Source organism: Chaetodon trifascialis, chromosome 16 (genome assembly GCF_039877785.1).
Source record: "Chaetodon trifascialis isolate fChaTrf1 chromosome 16, fChaTrf1.hap1, whole genome shotgun sequence".
In the NCBI taxonomy this organism is placed as follows: Eukaryota; Metazoa; Chordata; class Actinopteri; order Chaetodontiformes; family Chaetodontidae; genus Chaetodon; species Chaetodon trifascialis.
Window position 1 is genome coordinate 12,250,280 of NC_092071.1, and position 18,108 is coordinate 12,268,387.

The 18,108-nt window shown below is 42.3% G+C and overlaps 2 protein-coding genes across 8 annotated transcripts in view; both read left to right on the forward strand.

The window, feature by feature from the left end:
- Positions 1 to 4,409, forward strand: part of tiam1a (TIAM Rac1 associated GEF 1a) — a 54,347-nt gene extending 49,938 nt beyond the window's left edge. For all 4 annotated transcript variants that reach the window (XM_070982639.1, XM_070982640.1, XM_070982644.1 and 1 more), the window contains 4 exons: positions 230 to 326; positions 1,513 to 1,600; positions 1,690 to 1,862; positions 2,009 to 4,409. In XM_070982639.1, the coding sequence (XP_070838740.1) occupies positions 230 to 326; positions 1,513 to 1,600; positions 1,690 to 1,862; positions 2,009 to 2,655 (1,005 nt within the window). In that variant the 3' untranslated portion in view covers positions 2,656 to 4,409. The remainder of the gene's footprint in view (positions 1 to 229; positions 327 to 1,512; positions 1,601 to 1,689; positions 1,863 to 2,008) is intronic.
- Positions 4,410 to 6,038: 1,629 nt separating this feature from the next.
- The window catches only part of grik1a (glutamate receptor, ionotropic, kainate 1a), a 30,422-nt gene continuing 18,352 nt past the window's right edge, over positions 6,039 to 18,108 (forward strand). For 3 of the 4 annotated variants that reach the window (XM_070983025.1, XM_070983026.1, XM_070983029.1), the window contains exons 1-5: positions 6,234 to 6,441; positions 14,759 to 14,926; positions 15,633 to 15,890; positions 17,049 to 17,230; positions 17,978 to 18,031. In XM_070983025.1, the coding sequence (XP_070839126.1) occupies positions 6,360 to 6,441; positions 14,759 to 14,926; positions 15,633 to 15,890; positions 17,049 to 17,230; positions 17,978 to 18,031 (744 nt within the window). In that variant the 5' untranslated portion in view covers positions 6,234 to 6,359. Of the gene's footprint in view, positions 6,442 to 14,758; positions 14,927 to 15,632; positions 15,891 to 17,048; positions 17,231 to 17,977; positions 18,032 to 18,108 lie in introns of all 4 variants that reach the window. The other variant, XM_070983027.1, reaches the window with a different exon arrangement.

Below are 18,108 nucleotides of genomic sequence, written 5' to 3' on the forward strand. Positions count from 1 at the left end.
CACGAATAAACTGAGTTTAATGTCTTTCATCAGGGGACAATAGACTGAATTACTGGCTACTTACTGGCATTTGAACAGACTGAGACTTTATGTGCACACTTTACTGTTCTCCAAGTATAATACAGTACAGTGCACGGTTGTGTCTGTTAAACCACTCTTGTGCTCTCTGCTGTCACATTGATGTATTGCAGCGGTGATGCATCAGATTTCCGGTCTCTCTCTTTTTCAGGGTGGATCTCACCGTACGTCTGTGAATGATGACAAAGATCCTTTCCGTTTCCGTCACATGATCGCGACGGACTCTCTGCAAGTCCGCACCCTTGCAAGTAGGTCTATTTAAATACAGTAGCATGCAGCAAATGTAATTTTCAGTCTTGCATCACTGTCCCTCCAGGTGTCATGAGCACTTTGAGGTTTGGTTTCTCAGAAACTGGGATTACTGTTGGGTTAGTTCAACTCAAACTCAAGGGATGAGCTCATTTTTTCTGTCCCAGCCTCGTTGAATCATAGAAAACTGCTGCGCTGATATAGATAGTTGAAAACCCATTAAAAAAAAAGTAGATAAAATGTTTAATTTAGATGCCAACTTACTGGTGCATTTCTTTTTTTCTCAGTTTTTTAAGAACTCAGTCACTGAAATCAGCAGCATAATTGAAATAAATGACCTGTACGAACAAATTCCACTGGAAAAACATTTTGATTATCCGGTCGTTAGTCTAAAATATGTACTGCACAAGAATTAAAATGTTTAGGCAAAGCTCTTTGAGGCACCATGTGGAGACTTCTAATTTGTCTTGCCAGAGAAGCATAGACCCCAAAATTGATATTGTCAGTCAGCCAGATGTCTCCATAATGAAAATCTGTTCACTGGGGAAACTCGTGAAGGGATTTTTTTGATTTTTGCATGTGCTACAGATTGTGCTAAAGGCATACATAAGTGTATCACACATTATTCTGGACGAAAATGTGTGTTGAATCTACACCAAAAGTTTGTCATTAACTAAAGTGATATATCCTTACAAGGGACATATTGGACTTCAGTGCCTGAAGTAGATTTCTTCTCCTTCCTTCCAGTAGATTTCCCCATCACTTGAAAGTTCCCATATGCCCTCATCATGTTGTTTTTTAGGAGTAAATGTATTTTTATGTTGAGGTCATAGCATGGATCATTGATTGCTCCAAATCTCAGATGTTGTTTCAAATGACTGAATATTCTCTGACAGCGGCTTCAAAGGCAGCTTAGTGTTGCTACTTTTCTCTCTCACAGAAAATAAATGATAACCCTTAGTATACGCAAAACAGATGAAACCCTATTAGCAGGTCTGCGTGCAATTTTCCTCACATCCTATTTTTGTCCTAGACGAATCTTAAATCACCCTCTGGCGATTCATCTCAAGTGTTATCGTTTATCTGCCTAATGGTCTGTTTTTAAAGGGAAAGAAATTGATGACGGAAATGAACTGAATGACTTTATACATGAAGATCACATCTCTCTTTCCTCCCTCCTCTCAGACTCTGAGGGTACGCCGGTGTGCGAGATCGTTCACACAAGATCTGAATCTGAAGGAAGACCAGAGAGAACCTTCCAGTTGTGCTGCAGGTATGACAACCCTGATTTTGAAAAGGTTGGGATGCTGTGTAAAACAATAGTAAGCCAGTGTATTATTTTAAGTTCTTGTGTTTTTGCAGTTCTCCAGACAGCAAGAAGGACTTCCTGAAAGCAGTCCACTCCATTCTTAGGGAGAAGCAGCGTCGCCAGCTTCTTAAGACGGAGTCTTTGCCTCCCAACCAGCAGTACGTCCCATTTGGGGGAAAACGTCTGTGTGCCCTCAAAGGGGCACGGCCCGCCATGAACCGAGCAGGTGACAAAGCTCAAGTGTAGCTTCTAGCTCACGGGAACCTTAAAGGGCTACATGTTGTGTAGAGAACTCTGCAGACTTACTTTGTCAGGCATAATGTTTGTTCATGACATTACCAGGATGAAATGATCTCTTTTCTGTCTGTCTAGCATCAGCTCCATCACGAACGTTAGCCCGCAGGAAGCTGGTGAGGAACCGCTTCACCATCGATACCGACCTGGTTTTCCATGGCAACAACAACAACGGCAACAATTCAGACCCCTCCCAACACTTGTCCTACCCACCTCTCTCTCAGCATGCTCTTCTTCAATCTCACAAACCTCAAGGAGAGGACACAGACCGCTGGGTGGAAGAGCAGTTTGACCTGGGTCGCTATGAAGACCAGGGGGAGGGCATCGACGTGGGGCAGGTGAAGGAGACCGACATTCTGAGCGATGATGACGAGTACTGCAAGTCCGTCCGAGCCGCGTCAGCAGAACCGACCGACCTGGATGGGAAGATGGAGGGACTTGGGCTACAGGGCGGAGAGGTTAGGAGCCAGAGCCTGAACGGACGAGCAGAGACTCGAGGTGAGATGCAGGAGGAGGCAGATGGTCAAATAAAGCACAGCGACGACTCTGGCTCGGTAGGCTCCTTCACCTCCTGTGGTGTCTCTCTATCCCGCTGTGCAACCCCAAATATAAAGCTCGCCCCCTTGAAGCAGTGTGCCGTGGAGGGGGCCACAAACAAAGACCACGACGTCATCTGGGTACGGCGGGACGACTTTGCCAGTGGACGCAACAGCGACGTCTTCTGATTGGGAGTAATAGAAGACGTGATGAAGAAAGTGAAAGAAAATGAGGGAGAGATTGGATACGAGCTTTAAATATGTGGAATTTGGAGGAGAAAATGTGTATAGAAGGTATTAAACCTCAGCCAGTCCTTCCTGTATCCCAACACTCTTCTTCACACCTCACCTGTATGTCCCCTGTTCTGACAATCCTAAAGTACTGAAACATTGAGTGAGTAAGGAGAAGTGAAATATCCTCAGCTTTATTTGTTGAGACGTAGAGATTCTCATCCTGAACTGCTTCAGAGTGGACTACAGGGTTTTGGACATACACCCAGGCATCACACGCACACACCTGTGGAATTGTATTCGAGTGTACGAACAAGCCAGCACTGCATGTGCACGCAAGTAAGCAAGCGTGTATGTTTACTGTAAGTGCAGAAAAATACACAGAAGCACAGACACGAGAGACTGTAGGCAGCTACTGTACCGTGCGCACATTGTACCGAAGCAACGTCATCACTGAACTTTGACCTGGTGGCCAAAAATGTCTATTTTTCAACACAGGAATGTGGGTGTTCTATTTTTTTGACTCAGAAACCGTGTTTGTATTTCAACACTCAAGGGCTGTGTGTTACTGAACTTCTCTTCAGGGGCTTTTGGCTTAACGACTGCTGTGTAAAAGATGGTGATATCCAACTAGCTTTATTGTGCTTGTTATTGTTTTAACTTAATATCAGCTGCACATTGGTGTATAGTCAGAGGAGGACAATAGAGTGCCGTTAACCTCTTCTCTGAAAATGTTTTGAAGCTCACTTTTATCTCCTTAGCATATCCTTTTTCGAAGATAGCTCGGACAACAGATACGTCTACCTATTCCTTATTTAATTATTGCCTTTTTACTGTCATTTTTAATGTTTACACCACGTTCAGCTGCCCAGTGTTACAAACCACCTTTTGTGTGTTTGGTGCCAGAAACAGGCTTGTGAGAGAGCCAGCGCTGCCCTTCACATGAATGTCCAGTCTTTACCTTTGTTGCTCAAATAAAAGCCGTTGTTATTTTATTAACTGATGGATTCTATCAAGGTCACTGATGCACCGGACGCTTTCTCACCCCTTTGTGCTCCGTGGTCTTGATATGACATAATTCCTCCAACAATCCTGTGTTACTTGAATTTTCTTTGTTTTGAAAGGAGGTATTCAACAGAGCCATGTCAGTGACCGTACTGACTCATGCAGTCGACCTGTCATCTTACCAATTCAGACTTCTTCTTCTGCTGCTTTGACCTTTCGTCACGTCAAGCGCTGTCACAACCACAAAGAAGCTTGCAGAGACAGACTTCACGTCCATGACGTTTGAAATCAATCCCGCCTGCGTTTTTTCCTGTATCCACCAGGCTGTGCTGTTTCACTGTCATCACAACGCCACGCTGATTGCTGAGATCAACATTCATGTGCACCTTAATGGATGTATTGAGCACACACTTCATACCAACTGTGAGGAGGGGGGGGATGTGCGAGCTGCTCTGATTCAGAGTGTGAGGAGAAACGATACACTTTGGATGTCGTCTTTTTATTATGATGCTGGTTTCTTAGAGTTTAGCTTGCTGGGCTGATGGTGCCCAGTAAGGACGTTCAGACTGTGAGGTACAATCACCTGACCTGGAGGCAAGTCCTGTGAGAACCCCATTGACTCCTTCCTTTGTACTTTTAAAACTGTGTTCGTACATAAAACTGTGGAGTATTATCATTTTTATGTTAAAATAAATTTTCTAAATTTAGTTTGTGTGAAAGAACTTTTTTTTGTTTTGTTTTGCACATGTGATCCTGCAGTCGTATTAACCAAATGTTCTCCCTCACAGGGACGCCCAGCGTTTCTATTAACACCATAACCGCCTCACAGAGGTTATTGGAAGATCAAATTCCGTTGATCAAATAAAAAATGATCGATGCCAGACAGTTTTGCAGATTGAATTGCAGCCCTGAAATGTATTATGTCCAATTTTAAGGCATCGCAAAAGATGAAATAAAGGATCAGAGGCAATTTTGATGGATAACTGAACAAATATTTTCAAAGTCGAGGCTTGATTTACGAATACTGTGGCTGCAGTGTGACAGTATAAATTTAAATTCCAAAGTACATTAGACATGATTATATACCAGTCTTTGAAATTCAATTTGAAAAGCAGAATGCATCAAAAATGTTTGAAGAAAACTCCTTTCCAGTCTCTGTAAATCTACTGCATACTACATAAAATGTATCATGAAGTATTTGTGCGGCACTAGCGGACCTTTACATGTTAGGTATTAAACAGACTCTGCTCTGTATTCACATCAGGCGAGTGCAGTGGTAGGACGGTTGCCCAAGGACTCCTTCTGGAGAGGCTGGATGGTCATTTTCTGAGTTAATTAAAGTTTGTCTATAGGCTGTTTGTCAGAGGCCCAGGTTTAGTTGGCAGGTTCTTTTTTCTTTCTTTTTCAGATCACTTGGCTCCCAGCTTTAATGGAGTTCACAAACACTGATAAACAAAATGTCAGTTCTGACGTGATTCTGCTTGAGGAGAGCAAAGCTGTGAGATGGCTGGCACCGGGAATCTCTGCCTTTTCCAAATGTCAAAGAGGCCAGAGTTAATAGAAGAAACTTTCAATTTCAGAATAAATGTCTCTAGCCCCGTGTTCAATGCTACTCCAATGACAAAACATAGGGGAAAAAATGAATTCGGTCAGGTCTCTGTGAAGATGTTAAAGTGTGTTTGACCCTCCAGGTCAGTTGTCACATAAGTGAAGATAAATTCCCATCTGCTGCAGCTGTTATTTGAACACTCCTTCCAGTCCTGGGACTGGATGGGAAGGCGTCCAGTGACCCACTCAGATAAAGACCTTCCTTGTCTGCAGTGAGAGATAATCTGGCATCTGCCCTGTAACCTGAAGATTATTCTCCTCTCATCAGGACCGGTGGAGAGAACCGCAGCCAATCCATCTGCTCCTTAATCCAAACCGAATGGAGCAAAACTAGCCAGAGATAACCAGAATGAGACCACTGGCACCTTCAGTGTAAAAGCTTTCCTATGAAGTGTGACAAAATACCTACCACTTATTTGGAGAGCTTCAAATTTCTGTTCTTGTTGCGGTGTAGTGTAAAATAAAGTTAAAACAATGTTTCTGTAGCTTAAACCTGCAAGCAATAAAAGACTATAGCGGTGGAAAACATCACGTCACGTGCATCAATAACGAACAAGGACTCTTGATTTAACGCATTGAAATGTCTATTTTCACCACACCTCAACAACCAGGTGTAGGCCATTACTTCAATGGTTTTTATTTTGAAAATTCCTACCGGATATCGCTTACATTTCGTCTCTCTTGACACTGATCCGTGCGCTCTCACTCCCTCCAGCTCCTGCCGCCTTGGAGGCGCGCAGACTACTGAGTGAAAGTGGACGTGTTCACAGTAGTCTGCTGGTTGTTTTTCTTTCTTGCGGCCAGTTTTTGTTCAGAGGATCCGTCTTGGGTTGATTTTGCACAGAAAAGTTGGATCCACTAGACTGCTGCTCATCCTTTCTTTCTATGATTAGGTGCGACGGAGTGATGCAGAGTGGAAAGAAGGATCGCATTGGGGATGAAACTTGGGTTGCGCGTGGGCATGGCACGTCAGGTGTTTCAGCGCTTGGATAGAGGCTGTTTCTGTCTGTCATGGTGTCACTATCCGCGGTGAGATCGCCTGGAGCACTATGGAGGACAGAAAGGGACTTTTCTTCTATCTTCTCTTGGCTGCGCAGCTCTGCCTGAGCTCGGCGCAAGTCCTCAGAATCGGTAAGCGCAACAGCTGTTTACGCACGGTGTTTGCTGGCGTGTCTGAGCTGGCTGGACAGAGCGATAACCAACAGCATCTAAGAAGAGATAAGACAGCATCTGTGTGTAACATTAGTTTAAAATCACTGCATCCTATTCCAAGCCTGTTCCAATCTAGTTTTGTCTTTTTGCCCTCATCCCGTTTGGCATCAGTTCAGCGATGTTTTGTGCCTTTGTATCCCATGAAAGTGATTATGGGATTACTTGTTCTTAATATTAGCGAGGTTCGACTGTCAGTAAGGTTGTGTCAAACTCAGAACAAAGGAAAGATTGCCTGCGTCAAGGGACAAAACACACTTTGACAACTTCGCTCCCCCTCTGGTTCATTTCGTTCCGCTGACATAAATGTTGCCGCCTATCAAACCTGATTGAGTCCACAAAGCGGATGCACAGAGCAAAGGTCGTTAAAATATTCAAAGAATAATTTAAATCACATTAAAATGCGCGCAGGGTCCAAAATGAATGCTCCCTACCGTCCTTCATTAATCCATCTTCAGTTTCAATGCAATCAATCATGGGAAAAGGTTTTTTTTGTTGTTGTTAAGTGATGAATGTTAGAATCCTGACTCTAAATAATCTGGTGAACTTTCAGCTTTATCATCAGAGGCTTTGATGCAAGATCTTTCCTCATGCATTATCTTTGAAGGTATCTTTTTAATCATTTAAAATTTAATTGAATTTCATCTTATGGAGGACTTCATGCGCTTACTCACTACACTCACCTAGACACACACACAAACAGCTGAAAGTAATGGAGTATTGATCCCTCCCAGTATCAGAGACGCCTGTTGAAGCATTTTCATTCAAAATATGTCCCCCAGCAGCTGATCTTCACAACCACAGAAACCCATCCATCACTGAGATGGATGCATCGTATAGCCTGTGAGCCATGCAGTCATCCTCACTCCTGCTGTCATATGCCAGAGAGTGGAATTAGGAGGTGAGAGAACTTCACCCAGACCTGATCTGACAGGAGGTGGCTGCTGAGCGCTGTGGGCTGTGTTCATTATCCAAGCGTCTCACTTTCAGGTTTTGAGTCAGACCTGAGTTGAACTGTAATATGTGGATCTAATTGGCTGAATGAATTGAGGGTTGGTGATGTCAGTGCCACCCGTTCTTAACATGGAGAAATAGGATAGAGGTTCATCTACGGTACACACAGCAACACTGCATACAGGCAGGGTTGGTCAGCTACTGGAGACAAATGACAAGTAATCTGAATACTTTTACTTCAAAATAAAACATGTTGCACCTGATACTAAAAATGGAGATGCAGCCACAAAAGTTTGAGTTCCACAAATTAATATTCATTTATTAATTTTCTCTTTAAACATCTTAAAACATTTTCATTGCAAATAAAAATGTATTTTGTATATTCATTATTTACAGTCGGTCAAATCAAACTGTGTGTCAGACGTACTTTTCATGCGCTAATAGAGGATTGATTATGAATGTCAGACACAATCAAAAATGTAATCAAGAGGTCCTCGACGGTGTAATTTTAATCTAATCACACATTTCCAAATCTAATCTGTCCTTATTATAGTTACTTATCTTTTGTTATATGATAGTGTAATCCCGAGTACATGTAATCCATTACTACCCAGCGCTGTACAGATACAGAATGCATCTTCTTTTCATGGTTTTGCATTTTTCCATTATAGTTTCTAATGTTTGACAATCTACAACAATGTATCTGATAATGAAGGTGCATTATGATCCTATTCTGCACAGTGAAAGTCACACATTTAAATGAAGTCGCACAGTTTTGACTATAGGAGGACTTTAAAGAGCTTCCAGCCATCTCAAAGACTTCTCAGCATAAGCCTTTTACTGTATATCTGCTTATTACCGATTCCAGATGTGGTACTGCTGTTACTGTGCTAATAGAATTTAAGCTTTCAATAAGCCTTTAACAGCAGCTTGCACACAAGCAATGCTGGATGTTTGAGGCTGATACTGTAGAAAAATCTAAAGATGAGCTGATGTTTATTCTTAAGCTTAAACTTAAGCAAACATTGCTGATGAGGATCACTCAAAATGTGACCAAGATATGTATGAAAGCTGACATACTGTGTGCACTAGTGCAGCGACATTTTATTTTGCCAAACATAATTTAAGGCTTCTATTATTGGCTGTATTTCTTCACGCATGCTTGCCTGCATGTTAGATCTTTTTAGCATGGACAGCATTTGTTCATTTCATCCATTGAAGTCCCCATGCAGGGGGTTTCTGACCTGGAGTTTCGCTGTGGGTCAAGTATTAATATTCAGTTTCATTCAAGACCAATAAGTTCAGGTTTGATGGTTCAGCCGAGACCCCCTTGAACAACACAAGTCCTGAAATTCCCACATGATTTATGTCCGTAGATGCTATCAGTGTGTGAACTGCAAAGTTAGGCTCCAGGTGTCGCTTTCTGTTAAATGGAGTTGCTTAAGCTGGAGCTGTAAACTACATCTATAAAAAGGGTACATGCTTAATTTTATTCATTAGTTCCTTTTCTCTCCAACAAATGGCCATTAGGAGAACGAATGAATCTCTCCTCAGCCAAATTGCCAGAGTTTTGGAAAGTTGGCCCCACTTCTGTCGAAGATATATACACAGATAAACTGGGGAATTGGCTGCCTCTGTAGTGTGATCGTTTATCATCCTGGCAGAAACCCAGCACTCCTGGTTGTGAGATGGGAGAGGGAGCTGTAGTTTGTTGTGGAATTGCACGTATATACACTGGCATTCATTTGTATGTATCGATCCTGTGATCTCATGAGGCTTTTCTTGTGATGAGTAGATTGATTTCAGGAGGGTGAGTGAAACGGAGTCACTTCTGTGCATCCTTTTCTTTGTCTGATTTGGCAGCACCTGTGCCCGTCTGGCTCGAGAGCACAAAACTAATGATTCTGGAACCTGAGAGAAACTCAACCTCAAAGGAAGGTGCCATTTTTTTGTCAGCATGATGGCAGCTATAACCCATATTGCTTTCATGGTACAAAGCCAGTGCCATAAATCACAAACTACAGCTGATAAATCACTTCTTTTTGCTCTTATTTTAGCGGTAATGCAAAACACTGTCATGTTCTTCTGTAGCACGTTGATTGAGGCTGCTTATCTTATATTTTTCTGCACGTTTTAGGTTTTGTATAAAACGATTCTTCTTGTGCATCATTCAGGTGCTCATTTTGGTGCTCTTGTCTCAGTTATTTCTGTCTGTTTTTCTCTTCTCTCCATCCCTGATTGCATTTTTTTTCTTGTTTGCCCATTTGTACGGCTCCCTTGATTTGTTGTCAGGAACAAAATGTTTCCCTTGTGTTTTCCCAACCAGGCTGCAATGAAATGTCTGTCATTCAGTTTGACACCTGAGAACCCCCCCCACCACCACCACCTTTTTTTTCTTTCTACCCTCCCTGATGCATTTCCTCCTGCCTGTGGCTACATCACCCCTCCAAAGTGCATGGCAATCCGTGTTTTCAGAGAGACAAAGATGGCAGCAGTTTTTGTTGCTGTCAGCAAAAAGCAGAACTGTCTGACTTGTCCAGCTCAGTGATGCTTCAGAGACGTTAGAAAGATCCAGATTTCTTCTATCTCAGGTACTGAGTGGCAGTTTGATGTGTTACTGCCCTCCACTGAAACAAACAGTCCAGTGTGAAGAAGAAAGGATGTTTTTTCCGAATTCTTTTCCCCTTAAACTTCCCTTCTCTTGTTGAAAGTGTGCAAATCATTCGAACACTGGTAGAATAATTAGCAGTAAAAGCCCTGCATGCTAATGTCCTAGTTTTAATCACTAATGTGTACATCTAGCGTTTCCTAGAACTGAGGCAGACTGATCATTTTAATGATGGAAAAGGAATGTGGAACAACATCCGATACAGCAGCACGGCATATCAAAGCCCCCTCTATAGTTTGCATATGAACACTTGTTTGCATCTGTATGCAAATGGGAGGTTAGCTAACATGTTGTTGTCTGCAAGTCAAAAAGCCTTTGTTTGGAAAAGGAGAAATGCCATAACAGACAGTTAAACAACGCAAATCTTACACAATCATCAATCACCGCCGAGGCAAACAGAAAAACTGATTTTATGTTTATGCCGTCTTCAATTTGGCCATAATGAGCTGCCCTGCGTTTGAAGCCGCCTCGGTGCAGCCTGAGTGTGCTTATATTTTATGCAGATGAAATCCACCTGCAAACCCCAGTTGCATGTTAAAAAGCATTTATGGAGTCCCGTGGGTCGTCTGAAACTTTTAACACTCATTTATGCTGCAGGACAGATGGATGTGTGTTCCTGAGGCAAATTATTCCTCATTATTTCTGAGCTGAATGAATGCTTTTAGAGCGCCGAGGTACATTAATTCATTTGCGAGGGGAAGAAAAAAAAACACCTTGTTCAAAAAAAAAAAAAAATGCCATTTTTGTGACTCCAGCAATCACAACTCACAGTGCAGTTTCAAGAAGGGATGACGCATGACTAATGTAAAACGTAATTATTTGTAAATAGTGAAGTGACGGATGGATGGTGTCCATGTGTGCGCGCACACACACACACACACACACACACACACACACACACACACACACAAACATCTTTATCTCCCCGGTGGGTTGTTGAAGAGATTGATCGGGTCTGCGTGACAGCTTGGCACAAAGCTCAGATTCCTTCTTCAGCTTTTTGTTTTATGTTTTCCTCCCACCACAGCAGGCAGATAAATCTCTCATCCAACCGCTGAACTGTACCACATATCCACATTTTTATGGCACAATTTTCGTCCAATTACAGCTATGTACCTGCTAATCACAGTAATTGCAGAAGAAATGACATTTTTATGTTAATGGAAGAGTGGTTCTTGATTATAATTACTAATCGGCTGCCGTTGTTTTTACATGGATTTATTTGTGTCTAGGACATCGTCTGAGTGTCTGTTTTTTTTTTTGAATGCTTGAATTAGGTAGTGTGTGTGCGTTGAGTAAATGCCCGACATATCTGCTGTGTTTCTTAAAAACAGTCCCATTCCTCAAGTGTGCATACAAACCCAATCAAAGCTTGTAATGTGAGGGAGTGACATGTATCAGCCATTGGTCATGATTGCGCTCACACAGCCAGACATTAAATCAGGCTGGTAATTTACAAGTACAATTTCTGAGATGTGTGCTATGACTGACTAAGCTCTGCAAACCTTGACCAGCAATTGTTACCAATCGTCTGCAAAATCCTGATGCGTTTCCTCCCCTGCCGCCCATATTATAGTGGCTTGTTATATGTGAGCGACAGCTAGCCATGTCAAATGAATTATCCACCTCTCCTGGACCTTCAACACTGCCTGTTTGTGGACATGAGAAACTGGACTTCAAAGGACCAGTTATATTAATACAGACTCTGAATCACGTTGTCACTCCAGGGTCCAGGTTCAAAAAGACCACTGCAGATCCAGTGAGTACATGTGCAGTCATATGCGTTGGACGTGTAAACCCTTTGTTCTGTGTCATGCTTCTTGTTGGGCTCGTCAATGCTTTGTTGGTACCCACCGGAACGCGTCCACAGCTCTGAGATTCAATTCAAACATCTTCTGTGGCTGCTTGTGTTTTAAGGGAAATATGCGGCTCGATTCCCGGGTCGGGCCTTTCTGTGTGAAGTTTGCATGTTCTTCCCGTGCATCCGTGGGTTCTCTCCAGGCACTCCGGCTTCCTCCCACAGACCAAAAACATGCTCATTAGGTTGATTGGCGACTGTAAAATTGCCTCTAGGTGTGAGTGTGAGTGTGACTGGTTGTTTCTTTGTGCCCTGCGATCGACTGGCGACCGGTCCAGGGTGGCTCCAGCACCCCCCGCAACCCCGAAAGGGATAGGCGGTATAGAAAATGGATGGATGGTTTCTTGCAGAGAGTTACATAAGAAGATTGATACCACCCTAATGGCTGAACTGCGGCGCCAGTCAGAAAGCAATTAGCTTAGCATAAGGACTGGAAGCAGAGGGAAACTATGGGACTATTTGTTTGACAGGCTGGCGACTTCCTGGAGCCAGGCAGGAAGTATTTACAGCATGAAATTCCCCATAAAACCACAACATCCAACTCTTGGCAAGAAAGTGAATTAGTGTATTTTAAATGTTGAGCTAATGTTCTTGAAAGTAAGATATCATTTTCACATCAGTGCCAAACAATCATCAGCATGAGTATAAAAAAAATCATGGTGGTCCTTTTTTTCAAATTACTACAGTTTCTATGAGGACAGTGGAGTTTCCTGTTGCTGCATCCTGCATCATTTACTGTGAACAGTGTATCTGTAAACAAACAAACCAAACAAGCACAACAAGCTCACAGGATGTCTACTCTTCTTCTCCCGCCGGCCTGCCACGCAGTGACAGAGTGAGTGTGAAGCTGCAGTATGTTTGGCGAAGGCATTGTTATCTTTAGCTCGATATAACGTCTCAGCGGCAGGAGAAAGGCGGGAAACATTTTACCCGAACTGAACAAACAGTACAACAAATAGACCAAATTGTTCATAGAATTAGATTTAGTCAGAGCGAACAGCTGCGGGATCAGCAGGGGAGCACAAACTTGTATTTTCATGCAGAGAAAACTACCCTGAAAAAAGGTAACCACAAGGCTGACAATTACTTGTCCAATGATTTTTATTTATTTTTTTATTTAGTCCCCGTCGTGACTGATGTGACTTGACTCAGCTTTCAAAAGCCTGTTTTGCACCACGAGAAGCTCTTAAAGCCTTTTTATTTCCTGCCCTTTCACACTGCGGGAGCAATTACGGTACTTCCGTTTTATCTTGCCTCCGAGTCCACACTTCACATCTTCTGCACCGGGATGACAGCATGTTGATGAGGACATTCGGGGCAATTTCAGGCGTCTGTCTGAACAGCATTGTTTCTTCAAAGCCTGCTGCCAGCCGGTCCAAGCAGTGAGTTGTGTGTGGCCGAGGGTCCCCGTATTGTAAAAGTGAGAACAATGGAAGAGCGGCTACCTTTCAGTCCGTATGACTTTCTCCCCACTTTGAGAAATGGAGCATTGAGAAAAAAATATGCCGCGGAGGAGAATTCTGATTGTTCATCTTGGAGCACTTAACATTCATCTTCATTTGCATGCTTCTGTGGGAATTCCAAATGAATTCTCTGCTCGTACAGAATTGAAGCTCGAGGCACTGACACTACAAATATTATGTTTTATTGTGGACATATCGTATTTATGGCGTCAGTTATGACTGGAAGATTCGATTTGCATAAAAAGAACTATCTGGACTGATCCTCATTAAATCAGGCTGCAGAGAACACTTGGTGTAATTTTACATTGTGCAGGCTGTTGTACTGCTTATGTACGACAAATATGCAGTGTATGAATGTTGTGGACCTTGTCGGTCACTGCGGTTGTTTTTGTTAATCCTTTCCATGTCTGTCTTCGGCTTATGGGATGAACCTGATGTCGTTCATGTAATATGGTACCTCTTTATGATACAGCGCCCTTTACAAATGGTAAAAATTGTAATTATATCATTGGTTATATCATTATCACCATGGTTGGTAACATTTTCTCAGATAACCTTTGGGCTGCCAGTTTGTGAAAAAAGATTTAATGTTTGAAGCCTTTTTAATGACTTTCTGAGAGTAGACACAATGTCTACAGGTCTAGTTTTCCTGTATTTGATAAAGTCAAATCAATTTCATCAGTGCTAGCTGTTTGGTGCAGAGGACATGTGTATTGGCATGGCCATAAACGTGTGTGTGTGTCCTGCTTAAACAGCGACCACTTGTTGATGTAGAGGGTCATAAATGCCAAACTCCCTGAATTAAAGCATTTTTCATGTTACAAACATTATTCATTCTGTAGCTCAAGGAAGTGCATCACAGTGCTCCTCATTCCTGGTCGCTCATCCTCCTAACTTTCATTATTTTAACTCTATTTGCTCCTATCTGACTCTATCAGTCTTTACAATTTTGTGCTCCACTCATTTATCTGTCATCAAGAATTTTCTATATTCATTGTCCTTAAGTGTGCAGCTGCCTGTATGCTAAATGAGTTCACCGATGATACTACAAGACGCCTTGGAAGCACACATTAAAAGGCAAATCATGAGTGACAGGTGGAAATGTGACAGCCAGATTGATCTATCTTTGCTAAGGTGGGTTTTGAAACGCTTCCACTTAACGTTAATCAGACTTTCTAACCTCTCACAGGAGCACAGAAGCCGTGGCGTGTTATCACAGAGGCTGCTGCAGTCACTGTGTCTGTGCACGCTGGCAGTGACCGTGTCTCTCTCTTCGTCCTCCATCTCCATGTGCAGGTGGTATTTTTGAGACCCGGGAGAGTGAGCTAGTGAGTATGGACGAGCTGGCGTTCAAGTTTGCCGTAAATAACATAAATCGCAACAAGACCCTGATGCCCAACACGACTCTCACCTACGACATTCAGAGGATAAACCTGTTCGATGGCTTTGAGGCTTCGAGAAGAGGTGGGATGTGATTTTAAGACGCAGCTATGATAGCTAGATGAGTGAAGACAACACTGTGTCCTTTGTGCTTCAATAAGTGCTTTGGAATACAGGCTGTAATTTTATTTTTTTAGTTTGAGAGTTATTTAATGCTTCTTTATTTTGTAGCCTCTACATGCCGTTTGCTATGCTAATCTCATTGTTTACAAACAGAGTCCACGTGTTTGTCTTTACTAAAGTAAAAGTAGAAATACCACAGTCTGAAAATCCAAATTCAAAATGTTGTTTAAGATAAATAAAAGTATGGAAGTCTCCTTTAATCACCAAGGAATACAGTTAAGAGCATTTTAATGTCGTTCCTCAATGTGTAGCCAGGTTTGGGAGATACTTTGTATACTAATAGTATTTTACAGCATCATATCCTACAACCATATGATGTTTTTTTAATGTAGCTATAAGTGTCAAATAAACATGGTGGAGTGAAAATTCCAATATGTCCATCTAAAAATGTAATGGAGTAGAAGTAGAAGAAAGTAGCATAGAATGGAAATACACAAGTAGAAGTACAGTACTTGGGTAAATGTACTTAGTTACATTCAGCCACTGTACATAACTAGCTTCTGAGCTTGTTTCCATAGAAAGTGAACCTGTCTTGCAATGGACTTTGGTTGTGAAACTCTCTTAAATCTGCCTTCAAGTCACACAAACTTGTATTTTTTGTCATTAGTGTGTGACCAGCTGGCCCTCGGGGTGGTTGCTGTGTTCGGCCCCTCTCACAGCTCCTCGGTCAGTGCTGTTCAGTCTATCTGCAACGCCCTAGAGGTCCCTCACATACAGACCCGCTGGAAACACCCGTCAGTGGACAACAAAGACACCTTCTTCATCAACCTGTATCCAGAGTACACTGCCATCGCCAGGGCCATCCTGGACGTGGTCACTTTCTTCAAATGGAGGAAGCTAACGGTGGTCTATGAGGACAGCACAGGTAGGGCCCATAGTTCATTTTATCAGTCTGATTGCCATTGTAACTTTCAAAACTGGTTAAAAAAAAATGGATCCATTAAGAGGGACATAATGGAAGGTAAACCCAGTTGATTGAGTCAACCTTTCATGTGGAAATAAAAACAAATTTGCAGAAGCAAAGCCACATCGAACTGAGTTTGAGGAAGAAAAACACTGCTAATGTGGACATAATGATCAAACAGGGGGCGATAGATTCAGAGCTTATTTCACTCAGCTACAACAGAAATCTGTCACTTAATATCTCTGATGTCGGAACACATAATGTATACTCTATCACCACAGTACCATTAAAAATCCCAGACAATGTGTTTTGAATTTTAAGGTTTTTCTGAGTATCTACAATAACAACTGACTGAAGGCTGCATTCTGCTTAGGGTTTTCCCACTGCATTACTGGAGAACAACAATAACATTGCGTGACATTTGAGGTGAAGAACTGAGAGGGAGAAGAGGTCAACAGTGCTGGCTCGTGTTATATATCATAGCTATAATTACTCGCAAAGTGCAGTTCCACTGTCTACCACAGTCACCTTCCTCGTGTTGGCCAGTGAACCCAATCTGTGACAGGGCAAGAGTGCTTCATATCAAACAGCTGCCGGTGTTCCTGCCCTCTGACTTTGAGCCAAACCGCAACACTGATGCCCGTAAATCCAGCAGAGTCCTGAATAGAGTCCTCACCCACGACCCAGAGAATATGAAATGCCGCCGCTGTTGAAATGTCATGGTTTATAGATTGTTTAAAAGACTTTTTTTTTACTGTATCAGAATTTTGTTTTCCTGAAATGTCATGCAGACACACACCTGCACAATTACACACTGCTGCGCACACACACGCGCTGGATACAGGAATGCGGGGTATGTGTACAGGCTGCACAGCAGTAGGAGACTCTGAGAAAAACATGTAAGTTCTTGGGAGTTAAAAAGGAGTTTGGGCTGCGAGGTGAGTAGGGATCACATCTCTCAAGTTCTCCTGCTGAAGTGTACTTGAGCAAAACCCTGAACTTTAGGAGTGTTGTTCTAAATCAGACCCTGACCTATGACCTTCCTGCAGCAGAGGAGGGAAAAACAAATGTTGAAGAGGGGACACTTCAAATGTCTCATTTGCTTCTTTTTCTTGAAAGGTCTAATGCGCATGCAGGAGCTGATCAAGGCTCCGGCAAAGTTCAACCTGAAGATCAAGATCCGCCAGCTGACCCCGGGTAACCAAGATGCCCGACCGCTGCTTAAGGAACTGAAGAAAGATAAGGAGTTTTTTATCCTGTTCGACTGCTCCTATCGCATGGCTGCAGAGCTCCTGAAGCAGGTTCGTACCGGGATTGATCGGCTCTGCCTTTCATTAGCTTGTTCTGCAGATTTTAGAGCACGTTAAAGTGTCCTTTGGGGGAAACAGCCTTAATGATTCTTTTCAATGCAATGTCTTTTGTTGTTGTAGGAAATCATATTAAACCTATTACCTTGTTTACTAAATCCTTCTAAGTTAAAGGATATGATTCAGGATGAGACGGCACTTCGCTTATCATCATCATCATCATCATCATCATCATCATCATCATCATCAGAACTTTAAATTGTCCACAACTTATTTCTCATCCCACAGATTTATTTCTTTTTGTGAAAAGTCAATTTAACTTGCTATATATGGTGAAGTGCGGTAGCTCATTATTTATGAAATCAACAAACATTCTGCCAAATGTATTCGTGGCTATTCTTGTGAGCAACAGTGAGAAGTCTAACTTTAATTAACCTTTGTAATAAGCCACAGAGTTGTTTCATTTATATCTAAGGTGCAGTGGAATGCATTAATCCTTTTTGTTCTTATTTGTGTACAGCAGCACCGTCCGTTGTGAATGACATAAGATAAAATAAACCTAAGGGTATTAATGCAGAACACATTTGATGCACCGTGCAAAGGAGGAATGACCAAGGAAATTACGTTCTTATTGAAGATGTGACACTCGGGCTATAGCGCTGGAGAACTCAGCATGTTTAAATCAAGCAATGCGGCCTGGAATTTTCTCGTCCTACATTCTTTCTTCTTTTCATTCTGCAGCTTTCATCAATGGGAATGATGACAGAGTACTACCACTTCTTCTTTACGACTTTGGTGAGAAAAAAAGCACAGCTAAAGTTGTTTTATGGGAGCCACTAGGCAAAGTAAAACCAAGCTCATCTTGGTCTTGT